Here is a 17,508-nt window from a genome sequence, read left to right as displayed (position 1 = left end):
AAAGTCAGAGTGGAGTGGCCTCAGGGCTTCCGCAGCGCAGACCACCCTGCACCAAAAGGCTTGCCCGCTCAGAGAGCCCGCTGGCCCTTGGGGGGCCGGCTCACTCCCCTGCACTTCTATTCTGAGGGCTAGCCCAGACCCTGTGCTTCTGAAGCCCCAGGAGAGATCTAGCCAGTGACTTAATGAGCAATGAGGGAACACCATGTTAAGCAGCCCCTGCAGGGAAGCCCCCTGCAGTCCAAGGCCCTGCGTCTCACACCGCTGAGGGCAGCAGCAGCAGAGAAGGCTCGAAGGGAGGGGCCGGTGACGTGGCTCCCTCTCTCCCAGGCTCTCCTCATCATCCTTGGGGTTCTCAGTCTGTCTGTCCCGCCTGCCGCCACCTCTAGGCCGAGTGCACACTCCCCGTCTCTTGCTGGTCTTGGCAGGAGCTAAGCCTTCGGTTTGTTCTTTATAAGCTCAGCGGAGACCAGCCAGGCTTTTCAAAAACAGCCTTCTAAGGAAGGGAACGGAAGCACACACACAGAAAGCCTGGGAGGGTCCAGCCGTCCGAGGAAGGTTCCCTGAGCTCGGAATCCTGGAAGGAGCACAGAAGGCCTTCCTGAGCCTCAAATGATCCCCTAATGGATGGGCCCAGCTCGGCGGGCACTCTGCCTGGGTTTCCTCTCGCCTGGTTTCCAGCAACCTGGACCCTCTCCACGGAGAGTGTGAGCTGGCCTGCTCCTACCCAAACACACAGGCACACACGATCCACCAAAACACCCTGCTCCACACGGGGCACAGGCCAGTGCAGCTCTTCCTGCCCCCCCCCCCCAGCTCCGTCGGGCCTGGCTCCCGGCCGCTCAGAGAGACCAGTGAATGGCGGATCCAGAGCTCAAAGCGGGCCCTGGGCCTTTCCCATCAGGCTCGCAGCCCTGCCTGCCAAGCTTCCTCAGTCATTTGGGGTCAGAAAGCCTCCGTTACTCACAGTCCCAGCCCTCCTCATCCAAGGGCTGCCCGGTGAGCCAGCGCCCCCAGCTGCCTCTGCCACAGGCAGGGGCAGGGTAACCCAGAGAGTAAGGCAACCCTGGCACCCGGCTGATGCAGCCCCCAGGCCCCTGAGACTCTCCGCTGCGGCAGGAGGGTTCCTGCCGTCCCAGATGCCCCTGCCTGCATATTTTCACTCTCACCCACGCACTGCCCGCCCAGGCTGGACTCCTGGCTCGCTCACTCTCAAGCCTGACCCAGATGGGACGCTTCTTCCTCACCTCCGTGTAGCCAAAGAAAGTTGGAAGTCATCAAAAGGAAGTTTACTAGGAAATCAAGGCGCGTGGCAGAGACAGGGAGGAAGAACAAGAAACGGCCCTGGCATGGAAACGGGATGTTTACTGGGCACAGGTTTGGGCCCCAGTGGGAGGAGAGCCAAGCACAGGAAGGGCCGAGCGTGGCGGACTCAGGTCTCCAGGCCTGGGCCCCAGTGACTAGAGGAGTGTAGCCTGCCCTGCGGCCAAAGCCTCCACCCCGGCGGCTTCGCGCAGCCACACCTTCCTCCCCGACAGCACCGTGCCAGCAGACTTCTGTCCACCCCCCCCCCACGCTACCCTGCTGTCCCTGCTGGACGGGGCTCTGTCAGAGTGCCCCAGCGCCCAGCGCAGTGCCTGGTACCCAGGAGCAGTTCAAAGCCTTGCTGATTAGCCGGTGAAGGTGGGGGCTCTGGAGTTGGACAGAGTCCAATTTGGGTTTAAACCCGACTCTGCTGAGTCCTTAGCCTCCCATCTGCGAAAGAGTCAGCAGAGGAGGATTTTTCCCCCAGTTGGAGTGAGGGAGTCTTGGCGGAGAAAGGGTTATAAAGCACAGAGCCGGGCATGGAGCAGATGCTCAGTGGGTGCCCCTCGCTCACTGAGGCCGCAGTGCCTGTCTCCAGTGGGTGCCCCTCGCTCACTGAGGCCGCAGTGCCTGTCTCCAGGGGGTGCCCCTCGCTCACTGAGCCCGCAGTGTCTGTCTCCAGGGGGTGCCCCTCGCTCACTGAGCCCGCAGTGCCTGTCTCCAGGGGGTGCCCCTCGCTCACTGAGGCCGCAGTGCCTGTCTCCAGGGGGTGCCCCTCGCTCACTGAGCCCGCAGTGCCTGTCTCCAGGGGGTGCCCCTCGCTCACTGAGGCCGCAGTATCTGTCTCCAGTGGGTGCCCCTCGCTCACTGAGGCCGCAGTGCCTGTCTCCAGTGGGTGCCCCTCGCTCACTGAGGCCGCAGTGCCTGTCTCCGGTGGGTGCCCCTCGCTCACTGAGGCCGCAGTGCCTGTCTCCAGTGGGTGCCCCTCGCTCACTGAGGCCGCAGTGCCTGTCTCCAGTGGGTGCCCCTCGCTCACTGAGGCCGCAGTGCCTGTCTCCAGTGGGTGCCCCTCGCTCACTGAGGCCGCAGTGCCTGTCTCCAGTGGGTGCCCCTCGCTCACTGAGCCCGCAGTGCCTGTCTCCAGTGGGTGCCCCTCGCTCACTGAGGCCGCAGTGTCTGTCTCCAGGGGGTGCCCCTCGCTCACTGAGGCCGCAGTGCCTGTCTCCAGTGGGTGCCCCTCGCTCACTGAGGCCGCAGTGCCTGTCTCCAGTGGGTGCCCCTCGCTCACTGAGGCCGCAGTGCCTGTCTCCAGGGGGTGCCCCTCGCTCACTGAGGCCGCAGTGCCTGTCTCCAGGGGGTGCCCCTCGCTCACTGAGGCCGCAGTGCCTGTCTCCAGGGGGTGCCCCTCGCTCACTGAGGCCGCAGTGCCTGTCTCCAGGGGGTGCCCCTCGCTCACTGAGGCCGCAGTGCCTGTCTCCAGGGGGTGCCCCTCGCTCACTGAGGCCGCAGTGCCTGTCTCCAGTGGGTGCCCCTCGCTCACTGAGGCCGCAGTGCCTGTCTCCAGGGGGTGCCCCTCGCTCACTGAGGCCGCAGTGCCTGTCTCCAGGGGGTGCCCCTCGCTCACTGAGGCCGCAGTGCCTGTCTCCAGTGGGTGCCCCTCGCTCACTGAGGCCGCAGTGCCTGTCTCCAGTGGGTGCCCCTCGCTCACTGAGCCCGCAGTGCCTGTCTCCAGGGGGTGCCCCTCGCTCACTGAGGCCGCAGTATCTGTCTCCAGTGGGTGCCCCTCGCTCACTGAGCCCGCAGTGCCTGTCTCCAGGGGGTGCCCCTCGCTCACTGAGGCCGCAGTGCCTGTCTCCAGGGGGTGCCCCTCGCTCACTGAGGCCGCAGTGCCTGTCCCCAGCACTGTGATTCCACCACTGCTGAGCCTACTGACCTGACGTGTCTAAGCCAGTGACAGGTCCTGCATCCTGCTGGGCAGCCCCAGTCCCACCCCGGCCTCCGCACCCCATCAATGGGGTACCTGCTTCCACAGGCACCGGGCAGCCAGGTCTACCACCAGCAAGGGAAGGCCTCCCGCACCTGCCTCCCAGGCCCCCAGCCAGCCCCTCCGCGCCAGCCATACCAGTCCAGGGACACCACACCACTGTTCTTCAGAGCCAGGAGCACCACAGAGGGTGGCGCCTCTATTGGCGCTGCCCCAAAATTGAAGTCGAGCTTCAGAGAGGTGAGGACGGGGGGGATCCGACTCGTGCTGTAGGGAGCAGAGAAAGGGGCTCAGACAGGGGCGGGAACAGAGCAGGGCCCTCCCAGGGGCACTGGCTTAGCACTCTGCTCCCTACAGGTGGGGGGCAGAGACTTGGGCAGGTGGGCTAGTGCTTCGGACGTCAAGGCAACCCCTGCCTTCTCCAGGCCCCTCCCCGGATGGGCAAAAGTTAGGGGGCAGGTAAGGGCCCACTTCTTGGACAGGGCCTTGTGCTGAGGGGGTGGACAGAAAGCTCCAAGAACATCCCCAGTCGGGCCCCGACCCTCCCCCTCCCCCGTCTCCCAGGTTCTGCTCACCTGTGCCGGGTGGGCACCTTGTAGGTGAGCTCTCCAGGGAAGGGGTCATGTTTTAAGTAGCTGTTGAGCATGTCCAAGGAGAAGAGGTGCCATAGGTGCCTCCGGGTGATGCCCTCAGTGCTGCCCATGGAGCACACATTCCGGATGGAGAGCATGGGGTACACGGCTGTCAGGAAGACACGACACAGCTCCTGCTTCTCTCCAACCTTGTTATCTGGGGGACAGGGATGTGACTGAGAGGGGTGCGCTCACCCCCTGGCTCCCATAGGGTGGGTTGTGCAGGAGCCCTGGGCAACCTGCCCCAGGACCCTTGTCAGGAACAGCGGATGTCTCCCAGGCTCTGAGACGTTTCCAACAACAGCTAGCCCTTGTCTGATACTTCTATGTACCAGGCACCATCCTGGGTGCTTCACGCACACCACTATATGTGATGTGCATCGTGTTTGTGTTCAAGTTAGTTCTTACTAACAGCTTTATTGAAACATAATTTATGGCCCTGGCTGGTTGGATCATTGGTATAGCGTCAACCTGGCGTATGGAAGTCCCGGGTCCAATTCCTGGTCAGGGCACACAGAAGTGACCATCTGCTTCTCCACACCTTCCCTTCTCCCTCCTCTTTCTTTCTTTCTCTTCCTCTCCCACAGCTTGAGCACATCGGCCCCAAACGCTGAGGATGGCTCCATGGAGCCTCTGCCTCAGGTGCTAAATATAGCTCGGTTGCGAGCATGGTCCTAGATGGGCAGAGCATCAGCCCCAGATGGGGCTTGCCAGGTGGATCCCGGTCAGGGCACATGTGGGAGTCTGTCTTTCTATCTCCCCTTTTCTCACTTGGAAAAGAAGAAGCAAAAAAAAAAAAAACCAACAACAACAACAAAAAAAACCCCACATGATTTATATAACATAAAATTAACCCTTTAATGCATACAATTCAGAGTTTTCTTGTATATTTAGAGCAGTGCAACCATCACTGCTATCTAATTTTAGAACACTTTTATCATCCCCAAAAGAAACCCAGTACCAAGTAGCTGTCACTCCTCATTCTCCCCTCCCGCCACCCTTGGTAAAGCCTAATCTACTTTCTGTTGCTATAAATTTGCCCATTTGGATGCTTCACATAAATGGAATCACACGCTATGTACGTGGCTTTTTGTGATTGGATTCTTTCACTTGGCATAATCTTTTCAAGGTTCCACCATGTGGTAACCTGTATCAGTACTTCTTTCCTTTTTCTTGCCTGTGCTCCATTATTATTCCCATTTTACAGATGTGGAAACTGAGGTACTGGCAGGTTAAAAAACTTGCTAAGGTTACATAGCTAATAAGCGTAGGGGCCAGGCTCCAGTCCCAGGCAGTCTGGCTCGAGTCCACACGCTAAGCCGCCCTTCTGTGCTGCCCTGGACACCACTCCGTGCCCTGGCGCAGTCTGGGAACAACTCCATTCCACTGTGGAGGAAGTTGAGGCCCAAGGCAGCTGAGGATGTGCCTACAATCACTCTTTCAATTAGCACAGCTCTAACCACTGTACTCTGAGTCCTTCACAGCTCAGGCATCGGACACACAGACACCCGCACAGACAGGTGGTTGCTATGAGGCATGCGTACCAGTCACCCAAAGGCGTACCCACCCCCACCCCACTCCTGCTCACACAGCCCTCCCCTTCTCCTCCAGGCACTGGCTCCCGGTCAGGTGGCCCAGGTACCTCTGTGGGAGAGGAGAGAGTAACTGATGGTCCAGGAGTACTGGGACCGCTGGTTGGGACAGGCGGTCAGGCAGATGGTGTCCTGAGACCGGGGTGGCATGCTCCCCTCTGTGCGGTCCAGCTGAAGAGCTGCTCAGGGGTGACGGCGTGGGATCGAGAGCAGAGAGGCCTTCAACGCAGTGCAGGGAGGCCCTGCCTCCCCGCCTGCTCCTTCCCAGCTACCCTCCCGGCCCGCGGAGCACTGGCTACGGAGCCGGCTCTGGGCCGGAAAACGGGGAGCAGGGTCCCTCTCCTCAGACCAAGACAGAAGGGCTCTGTCTTTGTGTCACTGGCACCCGCTAAACACTCTGCTCCTCTGAGCAGTCTCTGAGGCAGGTGCCGCCAGGGGCCCCATTTTACAGGTGAGAAAGCTAAGGCTCAGACTGGGCCAGCCCGACGCCACACGGCTAGAAAGCAGAAGCAGGGGGTTTTAAACTCTGTTCTGCCTGCCTGCTAGCTATGATCTAACCACTGCCCACCTCCCTGGCCCCGGTGCCAGCGCAGGCCCCGTACCGAGGGGGTCGCTGCTGACCACCTCAGGGCTGCCCTGCTCCAGGGACAGGCGATAACAGAGGGTGCAATTGCCCTCATTCAGGAGCACCAGCGACCCGGACTGCTCGCTGTTCACCACCACGTTCCCGAAGTCCAGCTCCTTCTCCTTTGCCTGAGGGCCAGATTCAGACGGGGGGTGGGGGGGGTGGGGGCTCCTCCACCTCGGCCCCGGCTTCCCACCCCTGGCCCTAGTCCCCGGGGAAGGGCAGGTCCAGAGGTGCGGGCCAGGGCTCAGAGGGCTCCCCTCTCTGAGGCAGGTTCCCTGGGGTCCCCTGGCCTATATGCCCTGGCCCCCAGCTCCCTACCCCAACCCACAAGGGTTCTCCCACTCACAGAGAGGGTGTTGGTGGTGCCCACGCCCACCAGCCGGATCATGTAGTGGGTGGTGGGGGAGGGCTTGGCGTTTGGGGGCAGGCCAGCTTCCCAGACCCACACCCCCACTCGGAACAGGTACTTGGTCTCCTCCAGAGGGCTGAAGGTCCATGTCAGCGTCTGCAGGCATAGAGATTCTCCCTGTGGGTGCCTCCAGCAAGCCCCCACCCAGGCTCCTGGCTGTCCAAGGTTCCCCTGCAGGACAGCAGGCTATGGCAAGCCTCTCTGGGTGTTTACCTTGTGCACCTCGTGTTTACCTTACACGGATCGTATATTGTGTTATTTCCCTTAGCCTCTCAACCCTTTATCCCCACCAGGTAAGTGGTATTATTTTAGTGCCTTATTTTCTGATGAGAAACTGGAGACTCAGAGAATTGGAGTAGTTTTCCCAGGGTCACATAGCTGGTAAGGGCACTTGGTGGGAGCTGGGGTGTGCACTCCCATGGCTGGCCCCGGGGTCTGCGTGGCCGCTCGCCTCGCCGATCACTACCCCTGCCGTGAGTTGGTGGTTTGGGGCCTGTCTGGCTTCCCAACTGGTCTATAAGGTCCTAGACCAGAATGGGGATCTGCTAGTTTGTGTCCCAGCCTGTATCCCTCCAGACAGCCACTGGGGACTCTAGGAGTCCCTCTCCATCATTTGGCCTCAAGCCCAGCTGCTCTAATCCACCTGCCAGTGACCTCACAATTTTGGGGACCATGGATGGAGGGTGGACTCACCCTTGGGCAGTGGCATCAGAAAGCCTGCTTCAAGTTCCAGCTCTGCACCTCCTAATCTATAATCTTAGTAAATGCAGTTTGCTTCTCTAAGTCTTGATTCATCGATATTAAATGAAGTGATGATACTAGCAACAACCACACCTGCTCATAGACTGGGGGAAGTGGCTACGGATCCGGTGGGAGGTGCACAGCGTAAGCCTGGCCCCTGAGAGGCCTGCGTAAGAGACGATGGTGGGGTGAGGATGGCAGGTGCCCCCCCCGGCCTTTGGCAGTGGGGCAGGGAACTCACGAGGCTCTCGTTGGGTTGGATAAGCCCCCTGGCAGGCTGGACGGCCAGCATCTTTCGGTACTGCTGGGAGACCCTCCACTCGAACTCCCGGGGCAGACGCGAGGGATTGCGGAAGGTGAAGCGGCTGGTGGAGGAGCAGCCTACCCGGGTGGGCTTGAAGAAGACGCTGCTGTGGGTGTCCAGCTGCAGCTGCAGCAGCTCCTCCCGGCTCTGCATGCTCACCTCCTGCAGCCAGAGCAGGGAGGGCAGTGCCCTGACCTCACCCTGCAGCCCTGGATCCCCTAATGGCCCAGGCAGCCACAGCTGGGCAGCTTTTACCCCTAGGCAAGGGCAGCAAAAGGCCCTCTGCCAGCCTGGATGTGGCAGCTTCTGTCAAAGGCAGAGTGGGTCAGGACTGACCTAGGACATAGTTCTTGAAAAGAACTCAGGGACTGAGAGAGGATGTAGAGACCATTTCATGGGCTGGATGTGTGTGGGTTTACCACCCCAGACCCTTTCCCTGGACTGGCTTTGGGTTTCTTCAAGCCCACCCAAGTAGGCTGGTATTTGGGTTTCCCAAACACCCCTCTACCACCTGTAGATATGAGTCTTATGTTGCCCCCATTCCATCCTGTGGGACTTATGAACCCCTTCTCTTGTCCAGACCCCATGAGGTGGATAGGCCAGGCCCTGAGGGGTGAGAGAGCTATTCTTAGACACAGGAGTGAGGTCCTCTTCCTGCTATGCCACTTCTTGGAGGAGTAATAGCCTCTTGGCTACTTTATTTATTTATTTTTTTATTCAGCGAGGGGAGGGAAGGCAGAGACAGACTCCCGCATGCACCCTGACTAGGATCTATCCAGAAAGCCCACTAGGGGGCGATGCTCTGTCCATCTGGGGCATTGCTCCATTGCTCAGCAACCATGCTCTTCTCAGTGCCTGAGAAAGAGGCTATGGAGCCATTCTCGGCACCTGGGGCCAACTTGCTCCAATTGAGCCATGACTGAAGGAGGAGAAGAGAAAGAGAGGCAAGAAGGGGAGGGGTAGAGAAGCACATGGGCATTTCTACTGTGTGCCCTGACCAGGAATCAAACCCGGGACATCCACAATCTGGGCTGAGACTCTACTGCTGAGCCAACTGGCCAGGACCCCCTTAGCTACTTTTAGTAAGCTTTGAAGGCCAACCCAAGAATGGGGTTTTGAAGAGGGATGCCCCCAACAATGGCTCACTCCTAGGGACCCAGCCCCCTACCCCAGCTTCCTACCTTAAGATACTGCGGACAAAAATTGAACTGTAAGTATAAAACGTGCTGCTTCCAGGAGCTGCCCTTGGGGTAGGTACAGATAAAGAAGATCTTGTGGGCTCCAGGGGCCACGCAGCCCGAGCTGGGCTTCAGAGAGATGTCCAGGCTGCTCTGGGGGGCCAGATTGAAGGTCAGCAACATGGAACCTTTGTTGGTCAGGAGCAGGCTGCGGTAGGAAGGTTCACTGGGAGACACTGCAGGAAACAGCTAGGGTGCAAGAAAAGAGGGACCCAAGCTCAGATGCACATGCCCCCCACCCCTGATACACACACTCAAGGAAGTCTATGTGGACTTGGATGGGGCTGTCTCCAAGGGGAGCCATGCCGCCTCTACACATCCAAGCCAAGCCTGGGAGTAGGTAACGGAGGGAGGCCAAGCTTGGCACCAAAAAATGCTTCTGTCCTCCAGAGACTTCCAGACAGGGAGATAGAGTGACCACAGGAACTGGCCCCAGAAAATTCAGGCCTCACAGACCCTTCCTCAAAGTTAAGGAAGAGTTCTTTCATTTTAAGGGGCCCTGAAACCGCTTTTGGAAAACCCACTTTCAGAGCTCCTGGTCCAGGAGCTCCAGGGTAAGCAGCACCTCCGGATGACCCCCTTGCAGAGGCCGAGGAGAGCCCCACTTTGAGAAAGTGAAAGCCCCAGCAGGCCCAGCTTCCAAACACTCCTTAGGCATCTAGGGTGTGGCCAGCACCGGGCTGAGAGCCGAGCAGGCTACAACACACAGGCCCGAAGTCGCTGAGCAGGGGACCCCCAGTTCAGCTGGACAACAAGTGCATTGCGAAGGCTGTGGGGGACTGACAGGGGCTGGAATGCTCCAGATGGCGGCAAAGGCCACGCACTGCTGGAAGGGGCTGGCCAGGGGAAACCCTTGCAGTCAGGAAGGGCTTCCGGAAGGGGTGCCCTTGTGCAGAAACACAGCTGGCAGGAGGAGCAGAGTCTCCCCAAGCACCTTCTCCGAAAGTGATGCCTTTCCATCAGTTTAAGGGGAGTGAGAACGAACGAAAAGTCTGACAACTGCATCAGAGAGGAAACCAGAATTAGAACTTGGCTGTCTGGCTCCAAGGTTTGTTTCAAGCCCTATGTCGTCCTGCTGCTCAGACAGGGAAGGCCTGGGAATTATGACTCCCCGAGGAAGGGGCTAAGCCAAGAGACTGGTTCTGCAACCCACGGAGGTCTGGGTGATCCCCGAGAGCAGGGGCTCATGATATGGCAGCCCCACCCCTGACAGGTGTTCAGGAAATGGGTCCCAGACAATGAAGGAGCTGGAGAGTCTTACACCTGAGCGTGAGAGGAGAGGGGAGTATCTCAGAGGGAGCAGGCAGGAGCCAGCTGTCCAGGCCCTAGACTCTCCCCTGCTCCAGGGCCTCCACTGGCCCAGAGCCCCAGGGGCTGGAGGGGGGAGCTTGGGACAGCCAGGGAGGGTGCTGGGATGCATTTCTCAGACCCTTAGAGAAGGGAGAAGGATTTGCAGGCCACAGCAGAAGCCCCCCGTCCCACCTCCCACTGCTGCTGGACCACGCTCACCTTGGGGGCGTCCAGGGAGTACTGGGGGGTGCAGTGCTCCAAGGCAGCGCGGTAGCTGTGGCCTCGTGCCTGGAGAGTCAGGCACCAGGAGGGGCACACCGTGCAGTCCTCCTCGATATTATGAAAGCTCTGCAGGACCTGCAGGGGGCCAGGTCCACGGACAAGCTCAGAGTGCTGTGCCTGACCCTGCACAGCGCCCTCGTGTGCCTCCCTGCACGGCAGGAGTGCTACATGGGGCACAGAAGGGAGGCGTTCCCTGCGAACAGTGCAGAGAACAAGTCCTAACAGCCCCTCCTGCTGTGTGCCCTGCTGCCCTCACTGAGCACGCAGCCAGTGCTCTTTCATCCTCACAACGGCCGTGGGACGTCCTGTAAGAATGTACCTAGAGAGACGCGGGCCAACAGAAACACTGAGACCCACAAATGTGGACCACAAACATAACTTTAAAGGTTCCAGTAGCCACATCGATAAATTCAAACACATAAAATTAATTTCAATTATTTGTTTTATTTAACCTAATAAAACTAAAATCTCATTTCAAACAAATATCCAATATATAAGTGATTTGTGAGATATTTTACATTCTTTTCACACTAAGTCTTCAAACTCCAGTGTCTCCTACCCTTTCGGCACATCTCCGCTCAGAACAGCCACATTCCAAGTGCTTGCTGGCCACCGGTAGCTGCTGGCTGCCATATGGGACAGTGCAGGGCTAGGCATAGAGCCTAAAAATCTGACGGCTCAGCCTCGGCCCAGGCAGGTGTCCACAGCCCTGTCCCTACACACCTCCACGTTTCACTGCCAGGATATCTGAATGGAGGCAATGAAAGACTCAGCTTTGAAGAGCCTTCTCCAAAGTTTGGATATGACCCCAGGTTAGTAGCTGAAAAGACCGGGACTCAGAAACATTAAGGGACTTGTTCAAGGTCACACGGCTGGTAAGGGAGTCTGATCTTTTTTTTTTTTTTTTTTTTGTATTTTTCTGAAGCTGGAACTGGGGAGAGACAGTCAGACAGACTCCCGCATGCGCCCGACCGGGATCCACCCGGCACGCCCACCAAGGGCAATGCTCTGCCCACCAGGGGGCGATGCTCTGCCCCTCCGGGGCATCGCTCTCGCTCTGCCGAGACCAGAGCCACTCTAGCGCCTGGGGCAGAGGCCAAGGAGCCATCCCCAGTGCCCAGGCCATCTTTGCTCCAATGAAGCCTTGGCTGCGGGAGGGAAGAGAGAGACAGAGAGGAAGAGGAGGGTGGAGAAGCAAATGGGCGCTTCTCCTGTGTGCCCTGTCCGGGAATCGAACCCAGGTCCCCCGCACACCAGGCCGACGCTCTACCGCTGAGCCAACCGGCCAGGGCCAAGGGAGTCTGATCTTGACTGTACTGCTCAACTCCTCGCTCAGCTATGGGCCCCTGGCCGCTGGGAGAGAACAGCGGTGGGCGGAGCTAAGAGAGGCAGGAGGGACCGGGCAGGACCAATGGGAGATGAGGAGGGAGTGCTGCGTGTCTGAGACTGAGGCCAGGCTGGGTCAACCTGTGCCCGGAGTTTCCTGGGCAAGGGCTGTGCTGGGAGCCCCTTGTCACACACATCTAATTATCTGGCGTCCCGACTGTCCCCGGGCCCTGGTTCCTGCCCACAGCTCCTTTAGGGACTGTGTCCTCCTTCAAGGACTAGAAGAGAAGCCAGGCGCCCAGGGAGCTACTCCTTGTCCACCAGAATTTCCCAAGGGCCTGACCCCAGCTGAGCTCCCCTTTGTGGGAGGTAGGAGGCCACACATGAATGAGACACAATCAGATAGGCCAAGAAGCCCCGCAGCCAAAGCAGGCCCCGAGCCTGGGAGAAGCCACCAGCTACGCCACTGCCCAGCCAAGAAGACAAGGAGAAGGGCCTGGCGTGGAGGAGACAGATCCTGCAGCACGTCCCTGTCACCCCCCTGACCCCCCTGCCATTCAGGCGTCGGGACAGAGAACCAACCTTCCCCACACTGTCTGTCTGCACACACCTTATAGACAGCGAAGGCTTCGAGCTCCACCACGTAGAGGCAGTTTGGGCACGATGGCTGGAAGTGTAGGTGCATGGCTGTGGACTTGAGCGGGGGCACATCACAGGTTTCTGGGGTCACCCAGAAGGGGCAGTCAGGCCTGCGTGTCCAGACCACAGTGATCTTGCCCTTGGTGTGGTTCACCAGGCGCAGTGGGACAGGGTTGGGGTCCTCAGGTCCAGGGCAGGCACCAAAATCCACCTCGACCGGCTCCATGCTGACGGGCGGGGGAAAGATGGCCAAGTCTCTGGTGCCATCGAAGAAGTACTCAGTCATGGGGGGGATGGGGGGACACTGCAGGGCTGGCACGTCCTTCGGGTCCTGGTGGGGAGAGACGGGAAAGGCCCACTGCCTCCTCCTGCATGCCTCTCGCCGGTATGTTTCTTTCTGGGGAAAACTGCAGGAGCTCCACACAGGTTGCCCCACAGCACTCTGGGGGCGCAGGACTGCCCCCCCCGAGAACTGCTAGAGAAGGGGGCATGAACCTGGGAGGGCTTGCCCCCAGACCCAGTGGGGCCCACGAACCTCTGTGGGGATCATGAGGGCCCCATTCTCATCCTGCTCCAGCTTCCTCTCGCTCAGCATGAGGCCCAGGATGTCTGGCGGGTAGAGCGTCAGGCCCCGCACCAGGTGCGTATGGTACCAAGTGAGGTGCTGAGGCCTCAGGATGGCCGGCTTCATGCTGTCTGAGTGGCAGGTCCCGATCAGATCCAGGAACACTGGGTCCTATGACATTTGTCCACGTGAGGCTACATTTCAGTCCCCACCCACCACCTTGGCCAGCACCAGTATGAATGAGCTCGTGCAGGGCAGGGTTTCATGCGCAGTTCAAGGCTCTGGGTCTTGCCTGTGCTGTGTGGGGTGAGCTTGATCTCCCTTCTCCTTCACAACAGCAGTAGAAAAGTCCCTGGCCTGGAGCAGTCAGGACAAAGTGGGCACACCCGCCCGCCCGGCTCAGAGTGAACTGCCTGTGCCCCTGGCCATGCTCTGGCTCCAGAACCAGGCTGGCCCTGGAGGAAGTAGGCCAGGCAGACAGCCCCAGGAGTTCCAGAACACAGAGGTGAGCGCTAAGCACTGTCCTTATCCTTGGGCCTCAGACTGGCCCTCCAGCTCCCAGGGAAGCTCCTGTTCGCCCCCTCCCCCCTCACCTGGTGGTGGATGAGACAGGCCACCCGCCGGAAGTAGATGATGGGGTGTGTGGGCCGGAAGGCACAGAGCAGGGTCATGCGGGCCTTGCCCACCAGGGTCCCGAAGGCAGGTGTGAGGCTGAAGACGCTCTCCTGGCAGTCAATGGCAAACTGGAAGTGGGCCAGGCAGTCTGATTTGTTCTCAATCCACAGGGGCTGCTCTGAGCGCTCTCCAAGGTTGACCCAGCTGAAATTGATGCAGTAGTGTTGCAGGGACACTTCAGGACCTGGGCATAGGAGATGGGGGTCCCTGTGAGTTAGCCCTGCACCAGGGTGGGGCTGGAGTATCAGCCTCCCAAGGGTCCCACTGGTGAGAGGGGGTGCTGCCTGCAGACAGAAGGCCAAGGTGGAAAGTCTGGGAGCCCCAGCAGCCTGAGCAGACCTCCCGGTCTCCAGGAATTAGGGCAGGCACATGATCTCTGGGTGTCCTCAACTGATTCCTCACTGAGCCCACCAGGGGGCAGCAGACACCGAGACTGAAGGGCAAGGAGGCACCCGGTTCTTAGCAGGCAAGGAGTATTTCCCAATCCTAAGCATGGGCTGCTCCTGTCCCCAAAGAAGTGCAGCGTCCTGGGGTTCCAAGTACCTCTACAGAAACCAACGACTTTGAGCAGGGTTTGGGAGGCACAGCCAGAGGGCACGACACTCAAGTAGTCCATAGTTCTGACATCCAAGGTCTCGGGGTGGAAAAACACCGACACATATCTCTTCTTTCCTGGGGGCACGACGCCAGAGGCCGTGGGGCACAAGAAGGCCTGGTCTTTGGTCAGCATGTCTGGGGCCACTTCAATCCTGAAGGGGGCACTCACCTGCGGGGCCAGGTGAGGCCAGGAATGGTCAGGCCTCAGGCTGGGGCAGTCTGTCATGACCAAGGTTCCTAGCCAAGGGGTTGCGGGCAGCTGGCACCCAGCCTTTGCCTCATTGTCAGCTTCGGGCATGGGTGATGCTACCTTCACCAGGACTAAGGACGAGGTCGAGCCCTGTGCCCTGTACTGGGACTGACAGAGAGGTACCTTCCCCCATCTCTTGAAGGTACCAAAAGGTTAGCTGTGGTTCTGGGGTTGGGACAGTCCTGGGCTGCTCTGTGGATTGATCTGGAGGATCAGGGGCACAGACAGGGGTTATGTGGGGCTTGGAGCCAAAGGTACGGAGAGAAAGGGGACATTCTTTACAGGGGACGGGTTTCAGGAGCACACAGCCCCTCGGTCCCGAGTCCTGCCCCTGGCCCCCGCGTGCACAGGATGCGTACCACAGATGGATTATACAGCCTGATTTGCCTCTTGGCCATGCAGCCCACAGCCACAGAGCCAAAGTGCAGCACTTTCTGGAAGCCCTCCACATCCTGGTCCTCCGGTCGCTTCTGCTTTATGTTCACCAGCAGCTGGGCACATTTGGCTGGACCAAAGATTGGGGGAAGGGTCTTAGAGGAAAACCCGCCAGGGTCTCTGTGGCCCCAGCTGAATAGCCCCTTGAAGAAGGTAGGAGTCCCCAGGGAAACACTGGCCTATGACACCAAAAGGCAAAGGAAAGGCAAAGCGTGCAGGGCTGGGGGGAGGGCAGGGAGCTGGTGGGGGTCCCGTGGGGGCCAGGCCAGGGCAGAGGTGGGGTAGAAGGGCACGTGGAGGCTTTAGGACCAAGGGAGGTAGAGCAGGTGGGCTCCGGGCACAGGTAAGAGGCTGAGCGTCACCTGCAGCCTGCAGCTGGATGCTGCTCCTCTGTTTGCCAGCCTCCCCATACCAGCACGTGGCCTGGACTTTCTGGGTGACAGCCACGAGAGGCTGAAAGGTCACCTTGATCCGGCAAGCCTGGCCTGGCCCCAGCAGCCCCCTGGTGGGCAGCATCTGGAACGGGCTTGGGAACTCCCAGTTGAAGAAGGTAAGCAGGTCCCTGGAGGGTGAAGCTAGTCAGAGCCTCTGGGCTCATTCTGGTCACTGCCCTTGCTTTAGGAAGGTAGAGACACTGGGCTCCACTCGTTACTCGCCCACCCCTTTCCACACCAGAAATGCCGGTCTCTCTTCCCCCAGGTACTTGCTCTCCCCACCTCTGAGCTGCAGTCGCTCCCCTCACCCTACATTGTCCAGGCAGAACCAGGCCTCAGCCATGTCCCCCACGGCACACATAGGCAACTGCAGGGATGCTGGGCAGGTCAGATTGTGGCAAGGCAGGGTGGCCCTCAGGTCCACACAGAACATCCCCTCTTCCTTCTCAAACCACAGCTGGTCCGTGTACTCCTTCTGCAGTGTGGGGGTTGGGGGCAGAGGCAGCCCCTAATCAGTACCAGTACCTGGTTGGTACTCAGGGACCATATGGTCCACCCCAGCGGTTGGCCATCCCCCCAACACAACCACTGAGAGGTGGCCCCCCCATCTCAGTCTCTGGGGAGATGGTTGGTTATCTGGGCTCTACCACTGTCTTGGTCTCAGAGATATGGGGCCTCTTTTGTGGGAAACAATGCATTTTGGGGGAACATTTTGAGAGCAGGAAGAGACCAAAGAGCCTGGATGACTAATATAGTAGCACAGCCAACATCCAACTGAAAACACCTCTGTCTAAAGAGTTTAAGGTCTGAGCCTCTCCAGGGCTTCCCAAGCCGGAGTTTTGCTACAGTTGGTGGGATGTTTGCATGGTGGTGGGGGGCTCCTTGGGGCTCTGCCAGTTCAGCATCACTGTGCATGTGTCCCTCACTGCCCTCTGCTTGCCATGGTGGACCTTACCTCCTCCAGAGGCCGGAAGATGATGGGGAGGATGAAGCTTATGCCCGGGCTCAGGAGGATGGGCTGAGGGGTGACTGTGAAGAAGAACCTGGTCTTGGGGGGCCTGCAGGAGAGAACCAGCAGACACATGCTTCAGGGTCGGGGCTCGGAAAACCAGAAGGGGCAGAGAGATCGGAAAGGGCCCTGGAAAACTGAGTGGGCTGGAGTCCTTGAGACCACAAAGGGGAAAACACGGGGCTACGTCACAGGAGGACCTGTCTCCCTCGTCTTACTATCCCTGTTACAGACCTTCCCTCCAGGATGTCAGAGCACCAACCCAACAGACGCAGGAGCAAGGGAGCAGCCCCTGAAGCTCTGGTGCCCGCGGTGGTCATGGGGATGGGTGCGAGAAAGAATGTCTTGATTCAACCAAGTTCCTGGGGGAAACTAAGGTGGGAACAGAGGTACCAGAGACGCCTTTTCAAGCAGAGACCTTGACAGAGCTACAGCATTACAGGGTGGGTCCAAACTTATAGATACCCCAACCTTTAAGATCATTAATAAGAAGATGGTATTGTCAACAACTCTACACCAACAAATGTTAAAGTTCACATAAATGTGTTTACATTCCTAGGCAAGCATAACTTACCAAAATTGACTCAAGAATTATATAATAAATTTTACAGCCATCCTCACTAAAATCATCCAAGAAATGGGAACATAGTCAAAAGTCTTCCCATAAAGAAAATGCTGGGCTGGGTGGCTTCCTTCACAGCAAGTCCTACTGAGCATCTGACAAAAAATAATTCCAGCCATATCTTCTCCATAATAGAAAACAAGAAAACACTCCCCAACATATTCTATGAATCCATTGTAACCTGACCAAGGCAGGAGAAGAATGGAAAACTACAGGCCAGAATCACCCATAAACAAAATATTAGCCAAAAGACCTTAGCAACGTAGAGAAAGAATACTCAATCATGACCAAGTTGGGCTTATTCCAGGGTTACACAATTACTTTAACATAGAGAATCTATGTAACCCATCATATTAAAAAATTAAAAGAAAAATGTCAAATGGTCATCTAAATTTAAAATGTTAGCCCTGGCCTGTTGGCTCAGCGGTAGAGCGTCGGCCTAGCGTGCGGAGGACCCGGGTTCGATTCCCGGCCAGGGCACATAGGAGAAGCGCCCATCTGCTTCTCCACCCCTCCCCCTCTCCTTCCTCTCTGTCTCTCTCTTCCCCTCCCGC

General features: G+C 58.5%; 1 protein-coding gene across 5 annotated transcripts in view; it reads right to left on the bottom strand.

The window, feature by feature from the left end:
- Positions 1-17,508, bottom strand: part of CFAP65 (cilia and flagella associated protein 65) — a 37,037-nt gene that overhangs the window by 13,030 nt on the left and 6,499 nt on the right. For 4 of the 5 annotated variants that reach the window (XM_066279895.1, XM_066279897.1, XM_066279896.1 and 1 more), the window contains exons 3-18: positions 16,279-16,381; positions 15,632-15,798; positions 15,252-15,451; positions 14,814-14,959; positions 14,151-14,373; positions 13,526-13,791; positions 12,903-13,103; positions 12,339-12,698; positions 10,340-10,477; positions 8,774-9,019; positions 7,530-7,754; positions 6,485-6,643; positions 6,113-6,263; positions 5,561-5,689; positions 3,862-4,075; positions 3,425-3,553 (exon numbers count right to left, since the gene is read on the bottom strand). In XM_066279895.1, the coding sequence (XP_066135992.1) occupies positions 3,425-3,553; positions 3,862-4,075; positions 5,561-5,689; positions 6,113-6,263; positions 6,485-6,643; positions 7,530-7,754; positions 8,774-9,019; positions 10,340-10,477; positions 12,339-12,698; positions 12,903-13,103; positions 13,526-13,791; positions 14,151-14,373; positions 14,814-14,959; positions 15,252-15,451; positions 15,632-15,798; positions 16,279-16,381 (3,057 nt within the window). Of the gene's footprint in view, positions 1-3,424; positions 3,554-3,861; positions 4,076-5,560; positions 5,690-6,112; positions 6,264-6,484; positions 6,644-7,529; positions 7,755-8,773; positions 9,020-10,339; positions 10,478-12,338; positions 12,699-12,902; positions 13,104-13,525; positions 13,792-14,150; positions 14,429-14,813; positions 14,960-15,251; positions 15,452-15,631; positions 15,799-16,278; positions 16,382-17,508 lie in introns of those variants that run through there. The other variant, XM_066279900.1, reaches the window with a different exon arrangement.

This window comes from Saccopteryx bilineata, chromosome 5, assembly GCF_036850765.1.
Source record: "Saccopteryx bilineata isolate mSacBil1 chromosome 5, mSacBil1_pri_phased_curated, whole genome shotgun sequence".
Classification (NCBI taxonomy): domain Eukaryota; kingdom Metazoa; phylum Chordata; class Mammalia; order Chiroptera; family Emballonuridae; genus Saccopteryx; species Saccopteryx bilineata.
Note: the sequence above shows the minus strand (reverse complement) of the source record. Positions and strands in the feature narration are given on the sequence as shown.